Consider the following 22,229-nt stretch of genomic DNA (forward strand, 5'->3'; position numbering starts at 1 on the left):
AAAATGTAATTCAATCTAAACTAAGATATCTTTGTGAGCTTCTCTACAGCACATGGTTGGCTACTGTGGTTTTCTACTGGACATCGCTGATTATCACAGGCCTTTACTTATTTCATTACTACAATTTTCGACTGAATATACTTTTTTTTTTTTTTAACAACAGTGTATAAATTCGGAATAGGCAGTTGTTGCTCCCATTTTAAAATAACAAGTATCACCAAACATTCTTTTCAATCAACAATCTAATAAAAGTTTATCAGAAAAATAATAGGTACAACAGCACCCATTCCTGTATATTGCTTGATAATCAAGTCTAAATGGTCTTTCAAAATAAAGTACAAAAAAACATGATACTTGTAATAAAAAATTATGTATGTAGGCTATATTATAACATATAATAACGTTTTGTTTCAAAATGGATGAGGGAAATATAGCACCTTGAAAATATGTGCAGCTTGAAAAGAAATAAGAAGAAAAAAAGAAAGGAAAAACGTTGAACGAAGGAAGGCTGGAGTTTCCAACAAGAAAACAATGTGTCTCTGTTTATCTGAATAAATAAGATGAGTCATACAATCACTATTTCATGGGCTCCTTGACAAATGAAAATCACAAACATGAAACTTGTTAATACAATAATTTTCTAAATACAATTTATAACATGTAATATAATTTTACCTCAAACAAATTAGGAAAATAAAGGGGTTGAATCCAAAAAGCTCTAAACTGCAGCTCTAAAGTAAAGAATAAGTGAAATATAGGCATACACGAATCAAATGTTTAGGTCAATGCATCTGTGTCTGGGAAAAACAAAAATCAGCAGCGATTTTATTTTTTTGATTGTTTTGATGTTTCTGATTGTTTTGATGATTCTGAACTCTAAAACTGGCTTGACTGCAAGATAAAGATTGACACTGTTCGAGAAGGTTCAGTCCGGTTGGATGAACTGTCAGTTCACTAAAAAGATCCGGTTCAAAAGAATGATTCTTTCCCGAACTGGACATCACTATAAGTTTCGTTTCTGGAAAAGCCTCGCCCTGAGGAGCTTTATTATCTCAATCTCACACACACACAGCTCATTCCGAGAGAAGATGGGTCTCTGTAAGTACCTTATCATATCACTGCAGAATATTAATGTGGTTTATCAGCATTACAGGAATCTAACCTTTATTTTCTCTTCTATATTAGTAATGTTGTTTGCAGCTGGCGCTGGAGCAGGTAAGATCTAACAAACAAACAACATCATTTAATGATCTATTATTAAAATGATTGAAATAGTCAATGTCACTTGTTAAAGTAATTTTTTAGAGGTATTTAAAACAATCTTACGATGTTCAGTGGAGAACAGGGAACAACCGTACGCTTTTTGACTCACTGAGTTTGTGTAAATCTACTTGGGGTTCAGAGTATTTATTTTCCCCACATTAATTTCCCACATGTCTAGTACAATTATGTGGTTTTGTTTCATTAATACACAGGTTTCTTGTATAGGCTACCGGATGATTTTATATTACATCCAAAACCCGTGTATACATCCAATAGGCAAGACCGCTATATGTTATGCCGAGTTCTGTAACAGAACATTGTAATTAATGTAGATTTCGCATTATTTGTAAATTCTTGTTGACTCAATAATAAACTGCAATTTCAGAGTTGGATCTGTTTGCTTGTGTTTCATTTGCTTATTAATATAACATTATGTAAAACGTTAGTTAGTTGACTAGTATGAAATTGTCCAACTAAGTTTGCGAATCATAAAAACCTGACATACCCTATGCATTTAGGTTTGTTTACAGCACAACAGCTGCGCGTCATCTCTGCTTCTGCTAGATATAGCCAGCCATAGACATGTATAGAGAGCCTAAGTCCCTCCCCTTCCGGTCGACCACCATGGGACCTTATTTCGGAAAAATATTGTATGGTAGTCAATGGCGAGAGACAACAAATATTTTGATCTCGTTTGAATTGTGCCCTGAATTACACATATGATGTTTGTCAATTTAAAAGATACATTTTAAAGTCAAGAAAGTCGCAGTTTGATGTAAAACTGTTGAGGTATAAGACTGTGAAAATACGTAATTACAAAGACTACAAACCCAGAAGGCGCACATGCGACGTCATACCTTTTCTCTCAATGAATGAAGCTAACTTTACTGAAGCTAACGTCTGTCATTTTTTCTATAGTCTTACATTATAATCCTAACGTTACGCCGTCATGCCTGACTCGTGTTTTGAGCCAGAATACACACATACGAGCAACGGATCTTGTGACGTAGGCTACATAGTGCGAGACGAGAGATGTAGTTCATCGAGCGATTTTCACATACAACTAAACGTTACTCTTCTGTTTTATGACAAACTGCGACTTTCTTGACTTTCATATTTACCTTTTAAATTGACAAACATCATATGTGTAGTTCAGGGGACAGTTCAGACGGAATAAAAAGATAAGTTATCTCTCGCCATTGACTTCCATACATATTTTTTCCGAAATAAGGTCCCATGAGCCGGAAGCGGAGGGGCGGGACTTAGGCTCTCTATAAAGGCTAGATGGCTTACCGGCGCTGAGAGCCAATGGGACCCGACGACGTCACACGGCGGCCATCTTAGGACAGCACCGCTCGTCCAGTTATAACATTAAAGTCTATTGTGCATGTAGTGCTGAAATAACTATATTTTGCTCAATTTTCAACCGATTTTCAAACGGCTTGGTGTGTCATAAACGTCAGGGATGCGGCTATTTAACTGCATAGTTTGTGAAAAATTAATTTAAAAATCGGCATCAGCACAAATCATAGCCACGTTAATAAGGTTTGTAATAAACCAAACCGTTTGTAAATCCGTCAAGAATTCAGCAAGTTACGAGCATTTGTCACTCACCTTCCGTCCACAGCAGCGGGAGCAGCAGCGCAGTCTCCTGACCTAAGATGGCCGCCAAGTGACGACACAGCTGACTCCGCCTTGAGCCATCTAGCCTTTATACATGTCTATGGATATAGCCGTAAAGACTGTTGCTTTCTGCTTCTTAGATGCGCGCGCATCTATGTGATGACGTTGCACAGAAACCCGTGTATACAGTGAATAGTTTTTTCTTGATTAACCTCGAAAGAATGGAAGTGAAATGTGACAACATGTAGCAATATAACATGATGAACATATGATATTAAAATGATATGATCTAAATCAACTGATCAAAAAAATATATGAGACAAACTAAAATATTTTCTCAGTAAAATACAACTATTAACCCTTTCATATAAAATAATGGTATTGTTTTTTATTAAAAAATAAAGTATTTTTTGAGTTTGACAACGAACACACCGGAAAACACAGGCCTAGGCCTCAGCATAGTCCAACACATACTGATTGATCATTTCTGAACATTGACTCTGTCTTTATTCACCTTTTCAAGGTTTCTCAACATAATTCATAAAAGTACAGAATAGAATAGAATAGAATATGATAGAATAGAATAATAGGGGCTCATTGTAACGCAGTGTGACAACATGCCCCGCCCGCACAACTGGGGTTTAAACCCGGCGAGTGTTTCTGCTGCTAGATCAGCATTAAACAACCAACTGTTAAATAACAGATTGGAGATTACAATAATAGCAGACTTGTCTCATTTTAAATAAACACTAAAAATAGAGACGAAAAATGTACATAAGAAATTTTATTTTGCTATGGTTAACCTAATAAATGTTCAGTGATATCTTCCAAAGATTTCTGCATTTTGGTGCAATTCTTTCTCTATATAGTGTTGATTTGGCAACTAAATACACTGAGTTTCGTCAAGCTGGCATTTGTGGAAGTATTTAAAACAAGTGTGTGACAACTAGCCACGCTTTAGGTTGTGCCCCACTCTCCCGCATGTCGTGTGTGTGTGTGTGTGTGTTGTAGCCGGTGCAGATCTGTTTGGAAAAGAGTTCTTACGTGCATATGATACGCAGTTTATGGCGTGTTGTTAAATGTTGTGTGAGTAATAAGCACGACACCGTATATCTTCAATGACTCGTATTTATTCCGAACAGTAACTTCACATGTCTGGCCCTGTCCCAAATGGCACCCTAAGCACTCGCGGTCTTCCTCTGAGTCCGCACTTTCGTGACGTGACAGCGCTTTGACTGTCGGGGAGAAGTCTGCTGCGGATCGGCAAAAGTGCGCATCGAGGGCGCAAATCGAGAGCAGAGGCTCGCAAGCACTCTTCTGAGAGCTAAACTCACAAATGGGACACCCTACGGTCTCACGGACTTAACGGACACGCACGCGGCAGCCATTGTAAGTCCACAAGACCGAAAGTGCATATGAAGTGTGCCATTTGGGACAGGGCCTAACTCTAAGCACTCTTCTTCTTCTTCTCCTTTCCCAACCACTCCTCCAACTTACTACACAGCGTCTCTAGAGGTAGCATTAGGAATTACAGAATATGACACAACACGTGTAATACGCACGTACTCCACACCAATAACCCTACCCGAGGGGTAAAGCCACGTTCACACCGCCAGCGATGTTGTCGCTGTATGTCGCTAGTCTCTGTACTGTGGAGTCGCTTGTAGGCGCTCGTAGTGCTGTCGCTCTAATGTAATTGGTTGACTGGACGTCTGGCCATATCTATACTAAATACCATCACAAGTGATATATACAAGTTACACCTATATCATTTTAATTTGACTAGGAATTATAGGCTAATCTAATAGTCAACACAATGCAGGGGAAACTGTAAAGTGAACTGCAGCAGTGCTAAACTAAACATCATAAAATTACAACACTCGAACGATAAATGCATGAATTAAACTCACTGAGACTGTCGACAGTTTCTTTTCCATGCATAATTTTATTATATCCATGTATGTGGTTACAGTCAAATCATATAAAACAGTGAAATCGCCCTCGAACTCTTCTGTCTCGCCTGCACTCGAGACGGTGACGTGAGCTCCACTGAAAGTCTTCTTTCCTATTGGTTGTCGCTCGCGAAAATCACTTCTCATTTGCATAAAGTTGAAATTTCAGAATTTTTGTTGCGTGTCTCCCGTCGCTTGACACGCCCACATTCTGTCGCCAGCGGTGTCGCTCGTGTCGCTGGCGGTGTGAACGGGGGTGCTTCTCAATATCTCTCCTCGCTCCTCCGTCCTCCATCCTATGACCCGGAAACCAATCGAGCTCAGCCATCTTGAAGGACATCTCAATTCTCCAATTGCACCGCGAGGATCGAGGAGTGAGGAGCTTCCTGAGGAGTCATAAGCGAGGATACACTGGTGTATCCTTTACGGAAGTTTTTTATCGACTAAACGCGACGCACGTATAAATTCTTCTCCCCCTTCACATCGGTCACAATCATTTTAATTTATACTTTACGTTTGCAGTTTATATAAACCACACATATTTCAATAGGGTATCTTGCTTTATTATTATTTATTATGAATTATTTAAATAAGCAAACTTCAACAACGTAAGGGCAGATCCTTTGAGCGCTGCTGATGACGCTTGAAGTGACGATCGAGTGATCAAGTATTCCAATGTAGAAAAAAGCTTTCATTCGATTCCTACGTCCTCCTTTTCTTTCCTTGCAGCCTTCCTCCGTGTGCTACAGGGGGTGCAGCTGAGACGCGAGGGAAGGAAGCGAGGAAAGAAAATGCACAAATAAGAATTGAGAAGCAGTCCGGGGCTTAAGCCTAAATACTTTCTCCTGGCTCCACAGCGCGAGTCTCCGCTCTCCAAACGGACGAGGCGTTTATACTCGATGTGCTCGCCGCTGTACTATTGTTTGAAAGACAGGGGGCGACACGAGTAATTGTCCTCTGAACCATCAGGAATCAGCGGTGATGAGTAAAGTAGACACATGACCGTGTTTATTTTAGTACATCACCAATACCACACTACAAGAAGAATCGTGTAAAACCCAGTAAACCCCGAGGAGATTACATATGACATTAGAACAAAATATGGATATGAGAACATGTATGTATACAACTAAATTAACGATTAATTTCATTAAGTTTCTTGAACATTTTTATTAAACATGGACTTTTATGTGCATTAAAACGGCTTGTTATGCTTGTATGCTCATTTTGTAAATATAAGCAACTAATTTAGACGTGCAAACTGGTGCCGTTGTGATGAGACTTTCTTGTTCGGCCAGATTCACCTCACAGTCGTTCATCTTCGGATATGGAGCTGCGCGCGCTGTAACAGAATCTGCCGTCCACACCGCCACCCGAAATAGTTGCGCACCCAACGCGCACGACCGCACACACCACGATGATATAATTTTTACTGCGCGAAAATTCACGCTTGTGCGGACGAGGCGTGTATAAACCTATCAGTACGTATCATATGCACTTAAAAACTCTTTTTTCGCGTATAAATTGCTTTTCATGAGATCGTGTTGTAGCGGGTGCAGTGGCGGCTGCTCCAGCGGTTCTGGCGACCGTGGGGTTCACCGGTGTTGTGCCGAATTTCGAACCCCTGCCAAATTATTACCTCGCTCGTTGAAGTCAGTACCTGATTGCTTAATCCTAACCCCTCCCCTAAACCTAACCCCTCCCCTAAACCTAACCGCTCTCCTAATCCTAACCCCTCCCCTAATCCTAACCCCTCCCCTAATCCTAACCCCTCCCCTAATCCTAACCCCTCCCCTAATCCTAACCCCTCTCCTAAACCTCTCCCCTAATTCTAACCCCTCCCCTAAACCTAACCCCTCCCCTAAACCTAACCCCTCTCCCACAACTAATCCTAAACCTACCAATACTAGGGAGGTAATCATTTGGCGGGGATTGAAATTCGGCACAACACCAGGATCATTCATCAGTGTGTGTGTGTGTGTGTGTGTTGCAGCGGGTGCAGTGGCGGCTGCTCCGGTGGTTCTGGCAACCGTGGGCTTCACCAGTGCCGGGATCGCTGTGGGCTCATACGCCGCCTCGATGATGAGCGCGGCAGCGGTGGCGAACGGAGGAGGAGTCGCTGCCGGGTCGCTGGTTGCAGTCCTTCAAGCTGCTGGTAATGCAAACGTCACGAGTGTGGAAGATGACCTACAGTAAAGTCAATAATGCATTTGATAATGTCATGAGTTGGTCTCTGAAACGCGTGTTGTGTGTGTGTGTGTGCAGGTGCCGCTGGGATCCCGGTGGCGGCTCAGGCGGCTGTGGGCGCGACAGGGGCCGGTGTGGCGGCAGTTCTGGGCATCCTGATCTGAGCCGAGCCGAGTCACTCAAACATTCTGTTCAATATACAAATAAAATTATCGCACAGTCTGACTCTTGTGCTTTTGTAATAATGACTTTAGACAGCGTCTCTTCACTTCGCTTTGCTTACATAAAGACATGTGTGTGTGTATATGTTCAGAAATAATAAGGGACCAAACAGTACAGAAATACAGCAATTGTAATATTACACCAATTGCCTTTTTTTTTTTTTTAATGCAAATATATTTTATACAATATACTAAAATATATTTCAAAGTATATTTAAGTTTTTAGCCAGTTATTGTGTATTTTCAAAAATATGTACAAAAAATAATTATATATTTTTTAAAGTGTTTAAAAATTTATCTTACTCTCCATATATTTCAATCTGAGAAAAAAACTTTACCTATGCCACATTTAAATAATATTCAGCAATAGGAACATACTGTACAATGTTCAAAAAACAAATAAACAAACAAACAACATCAACAAAGGCACTCTGCCAAACTACACATTGTTGAGGAATGGTTTGAGGAACATGACACAGAGTTCAGGGTTTGTCTAGGCAGGTGGTTTTAATGTTGTGGCTATGAATCTCCTGATGTATTGACATGATGAGTTCTCTTTTTTGCTTTTCTTTCAGAAAGTGTGCACACACACACACACACACACACTTCTGAAATTTACAGTAATAAACCATATTTCATTATCTCATATAATGTTAATTTACACATCTATTGAAGTAATAATATATGTTTGCTACCTTCAATGTTGTCAATCTAACAATCACAGCAGTGATGAGCGTATCATGATCAAGTAAAGCTCATCACAATCCGCTCTTCCACTAGCCTGGGAAAACCCAGACCACTTCAGGCAAATTTAGATTTGCTCTGCAAGTGGGTCTGGCAAAGAGCCCATTGAAACCCATTTCCAATCCGTCGAAATCGCGGCACCAATCAGAAACGTTGGGGCGGGCTTTACACGATGACGACAGAGCAGAGACGGTGAAGCAGATTTAGTACATTACAGAGATGGATGCCGCCGTGGAACATCACAACATCACTCGTTCGAATCAGCTATCGCGTCAGTTTCAAGCGATTTAAAATTGTCATTTTCATTAACACAAACAGAGAATTGCTGAGAGTCTCGAGATGTTTCTCCGTCGCTCTGCATACGTCATGTCATTCATCGCTCTGATTGGTTTTAGATCTATCCGACGTCCGTTGGTGACGCCCCTGTGGAAATGAATTGTCTATGGAGCTTTGCCAGACCCTAACTCAGTTACAACTGAGAGTGGTCTGGGTTTTCCCAGGCTACTCTTCCACAAGATAATTAATACAAATATATCGAAGCTGCACAGTCTGATTCACACAAACATTAAACACCATCATGGTAACACATGAAATTTAAAAAATGCAATAAACATTAATTTAACAACATTAAATGTAACATAAAACCCTAATGTACATAACTGATTAGAAAAAAAAACATGAAAACTATGAAGAAACATAGTTATTTCAACAAAAATACATCAAATGTGAAGTGTCACGCAGGGAATTGTGGGAATGTCAATTTACGTTTTTTCACTGTAAATTATACAACAAATTGTTCTTTTTCACTTTCAAAAACTGTAAATTTAACAGTTTTTTTACAGTAAAAAAAAACATTAAATGTACCATTAGATCTCACAGTTATTTACAGTATATAGTAAGGAAACTTTCGGTTCACCAATTAACAGTATTCACTGTAGCATTTTTACGGTCTTTTACCGTTAAAATCACAATCATTTTTTACAGTGTGGGGCCGGTTGCATAAACATAGCCATTATGTTAAGACAGTGTTTTAAGTTCTAGTATGACCCACTAGCAGTTAGTCAGGGGCAGTCAGTCTTACTTTCAGTATCAAATTATACACACAGAGCGCCGAAACAATGGTGCCTCACAAAAGTTGAGACTGTGAATTAATTTGAGAACTGTCGTCAGAACCCCGTCTACACTTTATCTCTGGACACAGAGTTCGCTCCATTTCTAGTTGACGGAGCGCACTGGGAAAAGAAGACAAGGGCTTCACTATTCAGAGGTTTTACCGATGATGACGCAGATGTTCCCGCAGCGCAACAAAAGGTCAGCATGCTTACTTGCATAGATCGCTAACTACTGCCCAGTTATTTCCTGAAATACTTTTGTTAAGAGCTCTACGTGCATTGATCACATATGGCAGACAATCAGACTAAATTATGGATTCCAGTCGACTGGTGTACATTTTATAGATTTTTCTGCTATTAAACTAGAGTCTAATGAAGGACCAGAGGATTTGTATCAGAGATTAATGGCTTTTGTTGAGGATAATCTACTACACAGAGACTCTGGCATTACTCACGGAGGTGAACCCATCGCGGAGGATGAGGAGCTCTCCTCCACGATAGAAAACTTAGTTGTTCTCACTTAGCTTCTTCTTAGACAGGGACAGGGACAGGCATTACGCTGGTTTAGATCGTACCTATCATTTTGTCCATTTAAATGGAGAAAAATCAAAGATAACGTCAGTAAATTGTGGAGTGCCGCAAAGATCTGTGTTAGGGCCCCTGCTATTCTCAATTTATATGCTGCCACTTGGTAATATTCTAAGAAAACATGGAATTAGTTTCCACTGTTATTTTGATGACATCAATTATATATTTCATCACGACCAGATGAAAACACTAACTTATCTAAATTGACAGAGTATGTTAAAGATATAAAATATTGGATGACGTGATAAAACAGAGGTATTACTGATTGGTCCAAAAAACGGTCCACAAAACCTCTTACAATACAATCTTAATTTAGAAGGATGTCCTGTTACTTTATCCTCTACAGTAAAAGATATGAAAGCTTTAGCTTAAGTTCTGCCAGGAAGACTTAATTACTACGTCACTTATTACCTTGATTCCTACCCAATCACGTCTTTATACTTTCTGTATGAAAGATCGGTACTTACACATGTTTGAGTTTGCAGATGCCGACGCGACAACAATTGCTCACGTTCACTGCTAATCCACCATGTCCAACGATACTCTTATCGTCTGTGACTATTCAGACTCCGATGACGAGTTCGTTCCTCCCTCTCCCCTTCCAACACGGCGCAGCACGCACCTCCAATGCCGTGACTCGCTATGGGCAACGTGGTCTACGGAGGACATGTACAGTACTCTGGAATCAGCCGACATTCCCACCAGCCAAGGTCTGTCCAGAGAGGATCTTCTTCTTCTCGCCCAAAATACTCTGGGTAATCCACCTGAGCCTGTCACCAATCCCGCGACTCCTTCAGCGTCCGGGCCACTCAAAACAAGCCGGCAGAAAGAGAACAGCCAAGTCATCATCACCTCATCCCATAAAAAGATCCACGCCGCACGCTCAGGCAACTGTTCATACAGATATCACAGAGCCTGACGGAGTAAACACTCAACTCCTTCAAGCGGTTCAAAGCCTCTCCCAAACCATCAAAAGTCTGGAATCGAGGATTTCAAAATTCGAACACTCCGCTGCAAACTCCAACGCCCCGAATACGGCTATCAACTTCGCCGTAACTTCTCAACTTAGTCCTTCTGCCAGCGGATCAAGCATTCCCTGAGCTTCGCATCAACTTCTTCAGCCCCGCCAACTTTTCACCAACCGGCTCAGACACCATTTCAGGAGGTTCCCGCTCCACCTGAAACTTCATTCTTTAACCTTTCAACAGCAGCCCCTGCCCAGTCATTCGGTAGGCGTTTCGTTTCTCCAGCCGCTGCTACGATGTCTCCTCACATCAGAACAAACATAATCCAAGGTAAGGATATAAACCTATCTTCACTTCTGCTTCCCTCGCCTGCCGCTGACAGGAAGGTGGTTGACTGTGGTGACGTGGCAGTCCTGCTTAAAACATCCGATCCGAAATTACAACGGAATCTTACATTCACGGAATTCGTCATTGCTTTCAGCATATTCAGAGACATTCTGTGTCAGGTTTTCCCAGATCGAAGGGAAGAGTTGGATTTGTATCTAGCCATGATGGCAGACTTCAATCAAAGGGAACATTATTCTACGAATACCACAAATCATTCTCCGCCAAATCAGCTTCCTTCATTTCGCTTTTTAACTCCAGACTAGACTGGTCTGTGACTGACACTGAACTGCTCGTTCGCCATTTCGGCGGCGCAAAAACGCTGGCTTGTAACATCTGTAGCGCTCACGGACACTCTGCGTCTTTCTGCCCTAAAACATTCGCCAGCCACTCACGCGCTGTCCAAGGTGCTGATAATGTAAGGCTCCCATATGACAGCAAGAAACGCTACATCTCAGAACGCAGGCGCCATTATTTGTAATTACTTTAATGAATCTGTCTGTTCTTTCTCTCAATGTAAATATGAACACGTTTGCAGATTCTGCAAGGATCCGCACCCGAAATCGGTTTGTCCACGCCGGTACAAACCTTCAATCAGAGGAAAAGCCCCTCTTCTGAGAAAATTCTAAAAAGCCACCCTTCAACTCCCATTAAATTACGTTTTATGTAACAAAGTTCGGGAGGAGCATGTTCAGGTAATCATCCAATCAGCACAAGAAGGAGCCAGTATAAATAAAGCCTTCCCTTACCTCCTGTCTCATGACTAATTTCTCAGCATCAGACTCCGCCTTCGTGCAGTCATGTCCGAGTTAGAGCTCTTCCCCTCCAACGATGAATCTTTCATCACGGAGACATCTCCACCGCAAAACGCAGATCCAGCGACTCTTTCTTCTCCAGCAGCCAACGACAACTTTGAGCCTCCATCCTTAGGCAGGGGACGTCGGCCTTCCAGATCCTCTCCGCATACTCCAAGACGCCGAAGACTCCCCTCACCACCGCCAGCGAGGAACTCATCATCTTCATCATCGTCTTCCTCCGCGCCTTCCCACCTTCCAGCTCCCCCAAACATCCCTCCCATAGGGAAGTGGACAGTTAAGGGGCTAAGACAAGCCCTAATTAATTCTGATGCAAATTTCTCCCGCAGGATGAAAAAAGCAGAATTATTTAATTTATATGTCACCTTACAATCCTCTCCCCTTTCTGTTTCAGCTCCAATCCCATCGGCTCGAACGAGCAAGGCTCGCCGGGCCCCGATCGCTCGTCCCGCAGTATCTCCTTCCTCACTTGCAGCGCCGGGCCCCGCCCCCGCGCCACGTCGTCACAGACCTTCCGCTAGCCTAGGCCGCGCCCCGGAACCAGTCACAGAAGGGTGCCAACCTGCTCCAGGTCAACTCCCCTACCCAGCCCCTCCCATCGCGGTACCTCTCACTCTAGATCCCGGCAGTTCCACTTTCTTACACGATCCCCAATCGTTTTTCTTCCCTTCTACTTCTTTCAGTTTTCCTCCTTCCCAAGCGTCAGGTGCTTACCCTAACGTGAGGATGCCTCCGTTAGTCGGTCAATCGTCGGCGCATTTCCTTCCCCTTCCCCTTCCAAACTATGCTCTTCCTATTCCTCCTCCACCTAACCCGGGGGCCGATCTCCGCGCGAGGATGCCTCCGCAAACGGCCACAGCCCCGTTTCCCCCCCCCTTTAACCCTCTCCAAGTGCGTTCTCCTTTCTCTCTCTTCTCAGCCACTCCTCAACCAGCCCCTCCGAATGCAGTAGCCACAGAACCTCCTCCAGTGACGAACAACATCAGAGCCCAAATCCTCACAGGTGCAGATGTTGATTTGGGTTCTCTCCTGTCCTTGTTTCCCCCAGCTGAGTCCAATCGCCAAGTAGACTGCGGCGACATCTCAGTCACTCTAAAAAATTTTAAAGGGCCATTTAAAGGGACCAGATGTACATGCCAGATGTGCCATGGGAATGCCTGGTTCAGAAACTGCATTAGAAGAATTAACCTGTCGGGTACTTGGCGACCTCCTTCAACAGAGACAGGTGGCCAAGGTCGCTGACGACCTGTATTGTGGCGCTGGTAAAACTCTCGGAGTGGATAAATTTCAACAGCACCTGTCGGCATTCTTTGATAGGACTCAATCCATTTATTGTAGGAATGAGAGATTAGAGCATCAACAAAGTTTTGTCCACAGAAACTTCTAGAGGGCCAGCAAAGCAAACATTAACCACCAGTGTTTGCATATTAGGCGGTGTATTTGGTCATTCATGCTCTGATGAACCTATCATATTAATACAGTTTACTTATAATCTTATGTTATTAGTTACTCCTTCACCATAGCAACAAAACTTCACAATCGGGTTCCATGACAGTGCATACCAACTGTTCGAGAAGGTTCAGTCCGGTTGGATGAACTGTCAGTTCACTAAAAAGATCCGGTTCAAAAGAATGATTCTTTCCCGAACTGGACATCACTATAAGTTTCGTTTCTGGAAACGCCTCGCCCTGAGGAGCTTTATTATCTCAATCTCACACACACACAGCTCATTCCGAGAGAAGATGGGTCTCTGTAAGTACCTTATCATATCACTGCAGAATATTAATGTGGTTTATCAGCATTACAGGAATCTAACCTTTATTTTCTCTTCTATATTAGTAATGTTGTTAGCAGCTGGAGCAGGTAAGATCTAACAAACAAACAACATCATTTATTGATCTAAAATAAAAAATGATTGAAATTGTCAATGTCACTTGTCAAAGTAATTTTTAGAGGTATTTATCTTACGATGTTCCTCAGTTCGGAAAAGAGTTTTTACGTGCATATGATGCGCAGTTTTCGCGTGTGTAACGGAGGCCAGCTAGTAGTCGCTGTGCGAGTAAACCTCACTCCTCTGATCTCAATAGGCGCTCTAGCGACAGACACTAGAGGCTGCAGTCTTTAGCCTCCTTGTTAGAGGAGCTGTTACAGATTCGACACAACACCGGGATCATTCATCAGTGTGTATGTGTCACGGAACGCTCGACAAAGCCTTCTCCTGGTTTCACCAGATCGCTCTCTCCTGCGTATTAGGACTGCATTTCCCATTATCCACTCCTGCTCATTATCTCCTGATTAACCTCCTCATCATTGCATTATTATCACCCGTGTACACTCAGCTCCCCTTTATCTGGACTGCTCTGTTCATTGTTCATTTGTGAAGTCTTGTTTTACCCAAACTCTGTCTCTAGCCTTTTTCTCGTGTTTGCTCTTGTGATTTTGACTTGGACTCTGATCTCATTTTTGAACCTAAGCTGCCAGCCCCTGACCCACGCCTGTTTGACTACTATTCTTGGATTGCCCTTACCTGTGTGCTGTTTTGAGTTTTATGTCTGCTTATCTCTGCTGGCTTACCTGTATTAAAAAAATACTGCAGATGGATCCGACTGACTCAGCCTCTTCGTCACAGTGTGTGTGTGTGTGTTGCAGCAGGTGCAGTGGCGGCTCTGGGGGTTCTGGGAACCGTGCGTTTCACCAGTGCCGGGTCGCTGGTTGCAGTCCTTCAAGCCGCTGGTAATGCAAAGGTCACGAGTGTGGAGGATGACCTACAGTGCAACTTCATTTTCCTAATGAGTTGGTCTCTGAAACGCGTGTTGTGTGTGTGTGCAGGTGCCGCTGGGATCGTGGTGGCGGCTCAGGCGGCTGTGGACGCGACAGGGGCCGGAGTGGGGGCAGTTCTGGGCCTCCTCATCTGAGCCGAGCCGAGCCGACTCACTGAAACATTCAGTTCAATATACAAATAAATTGATCTTCATTATCGCACAGTCTGACTCTTGTGCTTTTGTGATAATGACTTTAGTCAGCGTCTCTTTACTTCTCACTGCTTACATAAAGACAAGTGTGTGTGTGTGAGAGAGAGAGAGAGAGAGAGAGAGAGAGAGAGAGAGAGAGAGAGAGAGTGTGTGAGTGTGTGTGCGTGAGAGAGAGTGAGAGCGAGAGAGATTTTTATTTTTAACACACCTTTATTAAAAACACAAAAACCACTACATTAACAAAAAATCACATAGACTTAGGCCTACTCAAATTCTTCAACAAAGTGCAGTGTATCATTTTCAATCCAGCACAACATTTGTTTTCAAAAAACATTTCATTTAAAAGTTTTCCAATTTTTTTCATATGAGAATAAAAAATATCGTTTTATTCTTGCTTTTATGAGCCCCTTAAACAACTATTCAAAATTTTTACTACCGCCAGCAATCTCATATTTCCCACTGATATAAATCACCATTTGTCTTGACCTAAGATAAGATTTAACAGCTGTCCTTTCCTCTTTTTTCCTTTACAATATTTAAAACCAAAATTAAATGAAGTTCCTAAACGTAAGTTAGGGAGGAGTGAGCCAATCTAATCTTTCAATCATCAGCCGAGTACAGTATATAAGCAGCCGCTTACCTCTCCCCATAGCATCAGCTGTTCCAGTGTCCCTCCACCTCCCCAAACTCCACCTTCATCTTAGGTACCTTGCCTCTTTTAATTATCATATCCTACATTTTAGCCACTGTGGCGGTATATCAGAGCTCGAGTTGAAGCTGCTTCATCGAGCCCCTCTCCAGTGGACACCAAGCCAAATAAGTTTAACCTAATATCTTAAAGATTTTATGGGCAAACAAACTCGTTAAACACAATCATTGTAAACATTTCATTAACATTTAAATAAAATCTCCAATAAACCAAATAAAGGTCTTAGTCTCTCATAGTGCATAAAACAATGAAATATGGTTTCTCTTTCCCCACAAAAAGAACATCTTGCACATTCGGATTCAACAATGAGATAAAAATAATTTATAGCAACAATTCCATGTAAAATTCGCCATTGAAGATCACCCACATTTGTAGTCAATGGTGGTTTGTAACAAGAGCCCCAGCAGGGTTTGACATCCAGATCAACACTTAAATGATCTCTCCATGGTGTATCCATACGTTTGAATTTCTCTTTATTTATCACCTTCACACAAACTTTATACAAACTCTTTCCCCCCTTTGTATCAAACATTATGTCTCTCAAATTCTCTGAGGTCATTAAAACATACATTTTTTCCATTACACTTTTAGATATCACCATACTAGGAAAATGACCCGTTTTATCAGGAAGAGCTTGACTTGACAAAAAGTTCCAGTCTTCTTCACTCAAATTTTCTTGCCACTTCTTCAATAAATAAAAAATAGACTGTCCTTGTTGATTTAATGTCAAGTCTCTGTGCAAGTGCATCAGCATTGGCTGCAATCTTCATGTACCAGCCACATCTATTAAGTCTTTCATTTTAACAACTTTGGCTTTTGTTAAATAAGATCCAGCAGGTCTCAGAGGTTAAATACCTGGGCCTTGTACTTGACTTTCAACTTAAATTTGACAGTCATATTTTAAAAATCTGTCGAGTTGCCAAAGCAAATCTTTACACATCTGATCAGGGACTATCTACCGTTTCATGCTGCTCACACTTTCATGCACGCCATGATCTTCTCACATATGAGTTACTGCTCATGGTCACAGGCTACTGTTACTACAGTTAAGCCACTTCAAATGATTTATAACAGAGCGGTTAAAATCCTAGATAGGAAGCCCATTAGGTCACATCATTGTGTTAGTCTGAGGAATTTAAACATTTTATCTTTTGCAAATTTCACTAAATTTTCTCTGTTGAAGCTGATGCATAACTGTTTAAATCAGCAAGCCCCACAGGTCTTGAGTGAGTGCATAGTTGCTCTCAGGGCTGTGGGTTCAAGGACTAGAGGAGCTCAGAACGGGAACTGTCAGATCCCGAAATGTAATACTTCATTTGGACAATCAGCTTTCTCTGTACGAGGCACTAAAGCCTGGAATTGTTTACCCACTGAACTGAAAGGAGAGTCAAACTGGGTTTGTGTTCAAACACAAACTTAAAGACTCTTTAATCAGAGTTCAGAAATGTGACACTGACTGTCCGCTGTGTTTATATTGTGTTATGCTGTATTAGTATGTTTATTTTAACTATGTATTGTTTAATTTTATGTAAAGGCCCTAATGGGACTAACATTGAGAATTAGCTTCGGCTAAAATGTTGTAGTATGTAACATGAGCTTATGTAACATACTTGTCCCTATTCAAATAAACTTAAAAAAAAAAAAAAGGTTTTCATCAACCACAAAGTTGTATCTCCACATAAATCGACATAAATTGATCAATGGCTCTTCCAAAAACCAATACAGAGACTGATATGACAATGATCTTTTAACCTGTACCATACACCATGCTGTTCTTAAACTTTCATAAAAGGAAGAGATAGACTTCAAACTAAAACTCCTGCAATCTGTCCAAAAGATATTTCTTCTAAAATCCCTCCAACCTTACTTAAAAGGCAGCAGGCTGGTCCAAACCATGAAATACTAGGACTGCATAAAAACTTTTGAACAAACTGTAGCCTAAAGACTACTTTCCTGCTTATAAGGTCAACAACCCCTTGACCACCTTCTTCCTTTGGAAGGTACAGAACATTCCGTGGCAACCAATGTGATCTATCCCAAAAGAAGTTGATCATCTTAACCTGTATTTTTCCAAGAACCCCTTCCGGAGCCTCTTAATCTGCCATAATGAGGAGGCTACTAAGTTATTAATAATCAATGCTCTCCCCCTAAAGGACATTTTAGGTAGAAGCCATTTCCACCTTTCAAATCTTCCTTCCACATTTTCAAGAATATTTTCCCAGTTTCTTTGCATTATTATTTAATCACCCAAAAATATTCCAAGATATTTCAGACCTCTTTGTGACCAAACCATTTTACCTGGTAATACCAGTTCTCCTTCATTCCATTTTCCAACACAATATGCTGAACTTTTGGTCCATTTACTTTTGCAGATGAGATTTTTGCATGAATGTTAACAATATCAACCAGCTTGTCAATATCATCCTGTCCACTGGTTAAAACTAAAACATCATCTGCATATGCTGACAGCTTTATAGGTGGAAAGGTACTCTCATATGTAAAACCATCTAAATGTGTCCTCATTTTATTTAACATGGGTTCTATTGCTATTGAGTAAAGCATACCCGACAAGGCACATCCTTGTCTAATACCCCTTCGTATTTTAAAAGGGCTACTCAAACCACCATTGATTTTCAGTACACTTTCAATATTTTCATAAAGCACTTTAATCAAGGCAGTGAAAGCAGGCGGAAACCCAAAAGTATCGAACGTGTACCATAAAAACTGATGATCCACCCGATCAAACGCCTTCTCTTGATCTAGGGAAATTAGGCCACATTTTATCCCAAAGAATCTAGAGACTTCCAAAACATCTCGAATTAGGGATATATTATCCACAATTGATCTATTAGGTACACAGTAGGATTGATCTAGATGTATAACCTGTCCAATAACTTTCTTCCTTCTATTCGCCAAAACTTTTGATAAAATCTTATAATCAGTGCATAATAAAGACACTGGCCTCCAGTTCTTTATCTCTTTGAGATCACCTTTTTTGGGGAGCAAAGTTAAAACAGCTCTTCTGCAGCTTAGTGGCAGTTGTCCTTTATCCAAACTATCACTTAAGACTGTAAGTAGATCTTCTCCCAACAATGGCCAGTATGCCTTATAAAAATCAACGGGCAACCCATCCAATTCTAGTGCTTTACCATTCTTCATACTCTGCAAAGTATTAAGAAGTTTGTCTATTGTTAAAGGGATACTCCACTTTTTTTGGAAATAGGCTCATTTTACAACTCCCCAGAGTTAAACAGTTGAGTGTTACCGTTTTTGAATCCATTCAGCCGAACTCCGGGTCTGACGGTACCACTTTTAGCATAGCTTAGCATAGATCATTGATTCTGATGAGTCCAGTAGCATTTCTTTCAAAATGACCAACGAGTTTCAATATTTTTCCTATTTAAAACTTGACTCTTCTGTAGTTAAACCGTGTACTAAGATCGACGGAAAATGAAAAGTTGCGATTTTCCAAGCCTATATATCGGCAGGAACTACTCTCATTCCGGCGTAAGAATCAAGGAACTGTGCGGCCATACCATGGGTGCAGCAGGCGTAATGATATGACGAAGCACCTGAAAATAGTCCCCAGCTCGGTAACTTCCAACATGACCGGGACTAAGTTTGTGTAGTTTTTAGGCGGCAAATTAGGTTTCCAAATAAATACGGTTCGGGATCAGCACCAAAGTAAATGTCATCTAAATCGTCTCTCACAAATGTCTCCATGCTACAAGGCACGCTCCCTGTGCAAGCAGGTCGTCACGTTGGTTTGTTGACGGCAAGTGCTTCGTCATATCATTACGCTGCTGCACCCATGGTACGGCCGCACAGTTCCTTGACAGTTCGGCTGAATGGATTCGAAAATGGTAAAACTCAACTGTTTAACTCTGGGGGAGTTGTAAAATGAGCCTATTTCCAAACAAAGTGGAGTATCCCTTTAAGGGACATATCAGATACATGCCAACCCTCCCGATTTTTTCGGGAGACTCCCGAATTTCAAAGCCCCTCCCGAAAATCTCCCGGACCGACCTTTCTCCCGAATTTCTCCTGATTTCCACCTGGACAGCAATATTGCTACACCATCCGTCACTGGGCGCCGTTTCAGACCAAACAATAATAAAGGTTACACCTCGAAGTCAAGCGCGGCAATCAGAACGGAAAAAGAAGCAATGCACTGTCGTGTTTGCGAGCCTCCGCTGCGCGCGCGCGCGCGCCTCCCCACGAGGCATTTATACTTTGCGCTCGCCGGTGTACTATTCTTTGAAAAGACAGGGTGCGACTCGGTGTAATTGTCCTCTCTAAACCATCAGGAATCAGCGGTGAGAAGAAGTAAGGTACACTCGTGAATGTTTATTTTAGTACACTTTAGTAGGCTACACCAAAACCACACTACAAAAGAATCGTGCAAAGCAGTAAACCAGATTATTCCTTGTGACATTAGACGGAAAAAAAAATGGATATGAGAACGTAACCTACAACTAAATTAACGTTATCTTACATAATTTCTAAACATTTTTATTTAGTTTTGTCAACCTTTTTATAAAACATGGCCATTTATTTTTATTTCAAGGGCTTATGTCTGCTATTGTAGGCTCATTTAGTTAATGTAAGCAACTAATTTAGACGCAAGAATTGGGTGCAGGTGCGGTGAGATTGACATGCTCGGCTAGATCCGGCTTGAAGTCGTGATCCCCCCCCCCCCCTTTTTTTTAATGTATTTCAGCTGCACAGCTAGCACACTGAACGCAAGAGCGGTCATTGGCTGTGCTGCGGCAACAGCACGAACCTATGGCGAGGATGCGCGAGCCAATCAGGGCGTTTCACGCCCAGTCGCGTCATAGCCCACCAGAATGGGCGTGTCAATGTCTTGCCATAGGAACTCAGATCAAATTTCCTTCAGCGAGATTTCTCTTCGCTGACCTCCGGAAATAGAAGCCTTCGCCGCCGTTGAAAAAGCCTTTCAGCAGGACAAGCCTCTACGACGCAGATCTAGAGCGTCGCTCACAGAGAGAGCTGGAACGGACGGATTTGAAATAGCACACGCCGGCCCAGTCCCCGCGTGCCTCTCTCTCTCTGGAAAGTTCTCACTCACCTGTCCTGTTCGCACAGGCTGACTAGTGCCCCTCTTCGAAAGCAGCGGGTCTTATGTCCTTCGGGGCTTCAGATGAGGAGGACTGCAAGGATGACAACCTTTCCCTTGCCGCTTCAGACTGCGACGACTGGGCAGGCTCCGCCCCGTCTATGCAGACCAGCACGAGAGCTCACCGTGGGATGGAGAACTAAAGTGTCTCACCCTGTCAAATCCTGCTGCGCCACTTCGACTCTAGCTGGCCGCGCATACGCCGCTGCTGGTCAGGCCGCTTCGGCGCTCCACACTATGGCAGTACTCCAGGTCTTCCAGGCTAAACTCCTCCACTCTCTGGACGAGTCTGGATCCGAACCCGCCACCGGCTTAGCCCTGCGTGCTACTGAGTCGACGGCTCAGGCAATTGGGCGAACTATGGCGAATCTCACAGTTCTCGAACGTCATTTGTGGCTCGTGCTGACTGACATGAAGGAAGCGGACAAGGCGGCTTTCCTCGGCTCCCCTATGACTTCCTCTGGCCTCTTCGGCCCCGCTGTCAAGAACTTCGCTGAGCGCTACACAGAGGCTCAGCAAACGTCACAAGCCATGCGCCATTTCCTGCCTAAACGCTCGAGCTCTGCCTCGAGCCACCGCAAGAGAGCGCCGCCGACTTCCCAGCCCCGTCCTGCTGCTGAGGTCCTCAGCATCAGTTGTGTGCTCGGTTTTTATTGGTATTGTTTTGTCGCCATAAAATTCACTCCTGTACATTAGAGGGCGCCTCTCAAACAAGCCTTTCAGCAGTTCTGCTATTCTGGATAACAGAAGAACAGTACGCAGGAGAAGAAAGTTCAACACACTCTTGATGCGAGACCGTCGCATCCTGTCACAGTAAACTGGCCTGTCAATCATCTTGTTACAGTTAAGATCCTCCACATTTCATTGTGGAGACTCCACATCTCGTTCCCTCCATCAGTGCGTCCGTGCCGAGGGAGGTCTTGGTCAGGGCATACAACAACAGGCAAGGGGAGGATTCTTAAGAAACAAGCAGGTTTGCGTGTCCTTTGCCGAATCGACTCCAAATCAGCTCAGATCAGTCTCCAATTTCTTCGGAGCGTCACATGTCGTGACACAGTGTCTGCTGCTCGACTGAGCTCGCCCGGAGTGTGAATGGCTTGCAGTGACTTTAGACGCTGCTGATTCCAGAGGAGGAGATGGCCGGCGAGTTGCGGCATGCGATGTGAGCGCAATCCGCCTTGGTGGTTTATGCTACAGTAGCTTGTCTGTCCGGACCAACACATTCTTGTCCTGGATCAACGGTCAAAACCACCACAGGGCAAGCAGTACTGCCAGCAACTCGAGGCAATTGATGTGTCATTGCAGTCGAGGTCCCATCCAAGAGTCCAAAGCTTCATGCCCATTGCATACAGCGCCCCAGCCCGACTTCTACATGCCTCAGGGACCCAGGGAGGTTAATTAAGCTCAGTCCATGGAGGCGGTGGCAGTTCAGGGAGCCAGGGAGGATCGGCCTTCACGACCTTGACGCCGGAGCTTGGCTCGGGCCACTATGGCCGGGGACGGATAGCTTCCCCCAAAAAGTTCCTGGGGCGGAGCTATGGGGTTGTTGTGAACCGG

The 22,229-nt window shown here is 42.8% G+C and overlaps 1 protein-coding gene and 1 long non-coding RNA gene across 2 annotated transcripts; both read left to right on the top strand.

The window, feature by feature from the left end:
• The first annotated feature begins 993 nt into the window (after nucleotides 1-993).
• LOC307010758 (interferon alpha-inducible protein 27-like protein 1) lies at nucleotides 994-7,278 on the top strand. Its single transcript, XM_079635738.1, has 4 exons — nucleotides 994-1,098; nucleotides 1,186-1,215; nucleotides 6,832-6,993; nucleotides 7,104-7,278. Exons 1-4 carry the CDS (start codon nucleotides 1,089-1,091, stop codon nucleotides 7,187-7,189), a joined length of 288 nt encoding a protein of 95 aa, XP_079491864.1. The 5' UTR covers nucleotides 994-1,088; the 3' UTR covers nucleotides 7,190-7,278.
• Nucleotides 7,279-13,402: 6,124 nt separating this feature from the next.
• Nucleotides 13,403-14,837, top strand: LOC307010380. Its single transcript, XR_013800182.1, has 4 exons — nucleotides 13,403-13,606; nucleotides 13,694-13,717; nucleotides 14,504-14,587; nucleotides 14,684-14,837. It is a non-coding gene; the product is annotated as an uncharacterized lncRNA (long non-coding RNA).
• Nucleotides 14,838-22,229: the final 7,392 nt, after the last annotated feature.

Source organism: Phoxinus phoxinus (assembly GCF_949152265.1).
Source record: "Phoxinus phoxinus genome assembly, chromosome: 14".
Classification (NCBI taxonomy): domain Eukaryota; kingdom Metazoa; phylum Chordata; class Actinopteri; order Cypriniformes; family Leuciscidae; genus Phoxinus; species Phoxinus phoxinus.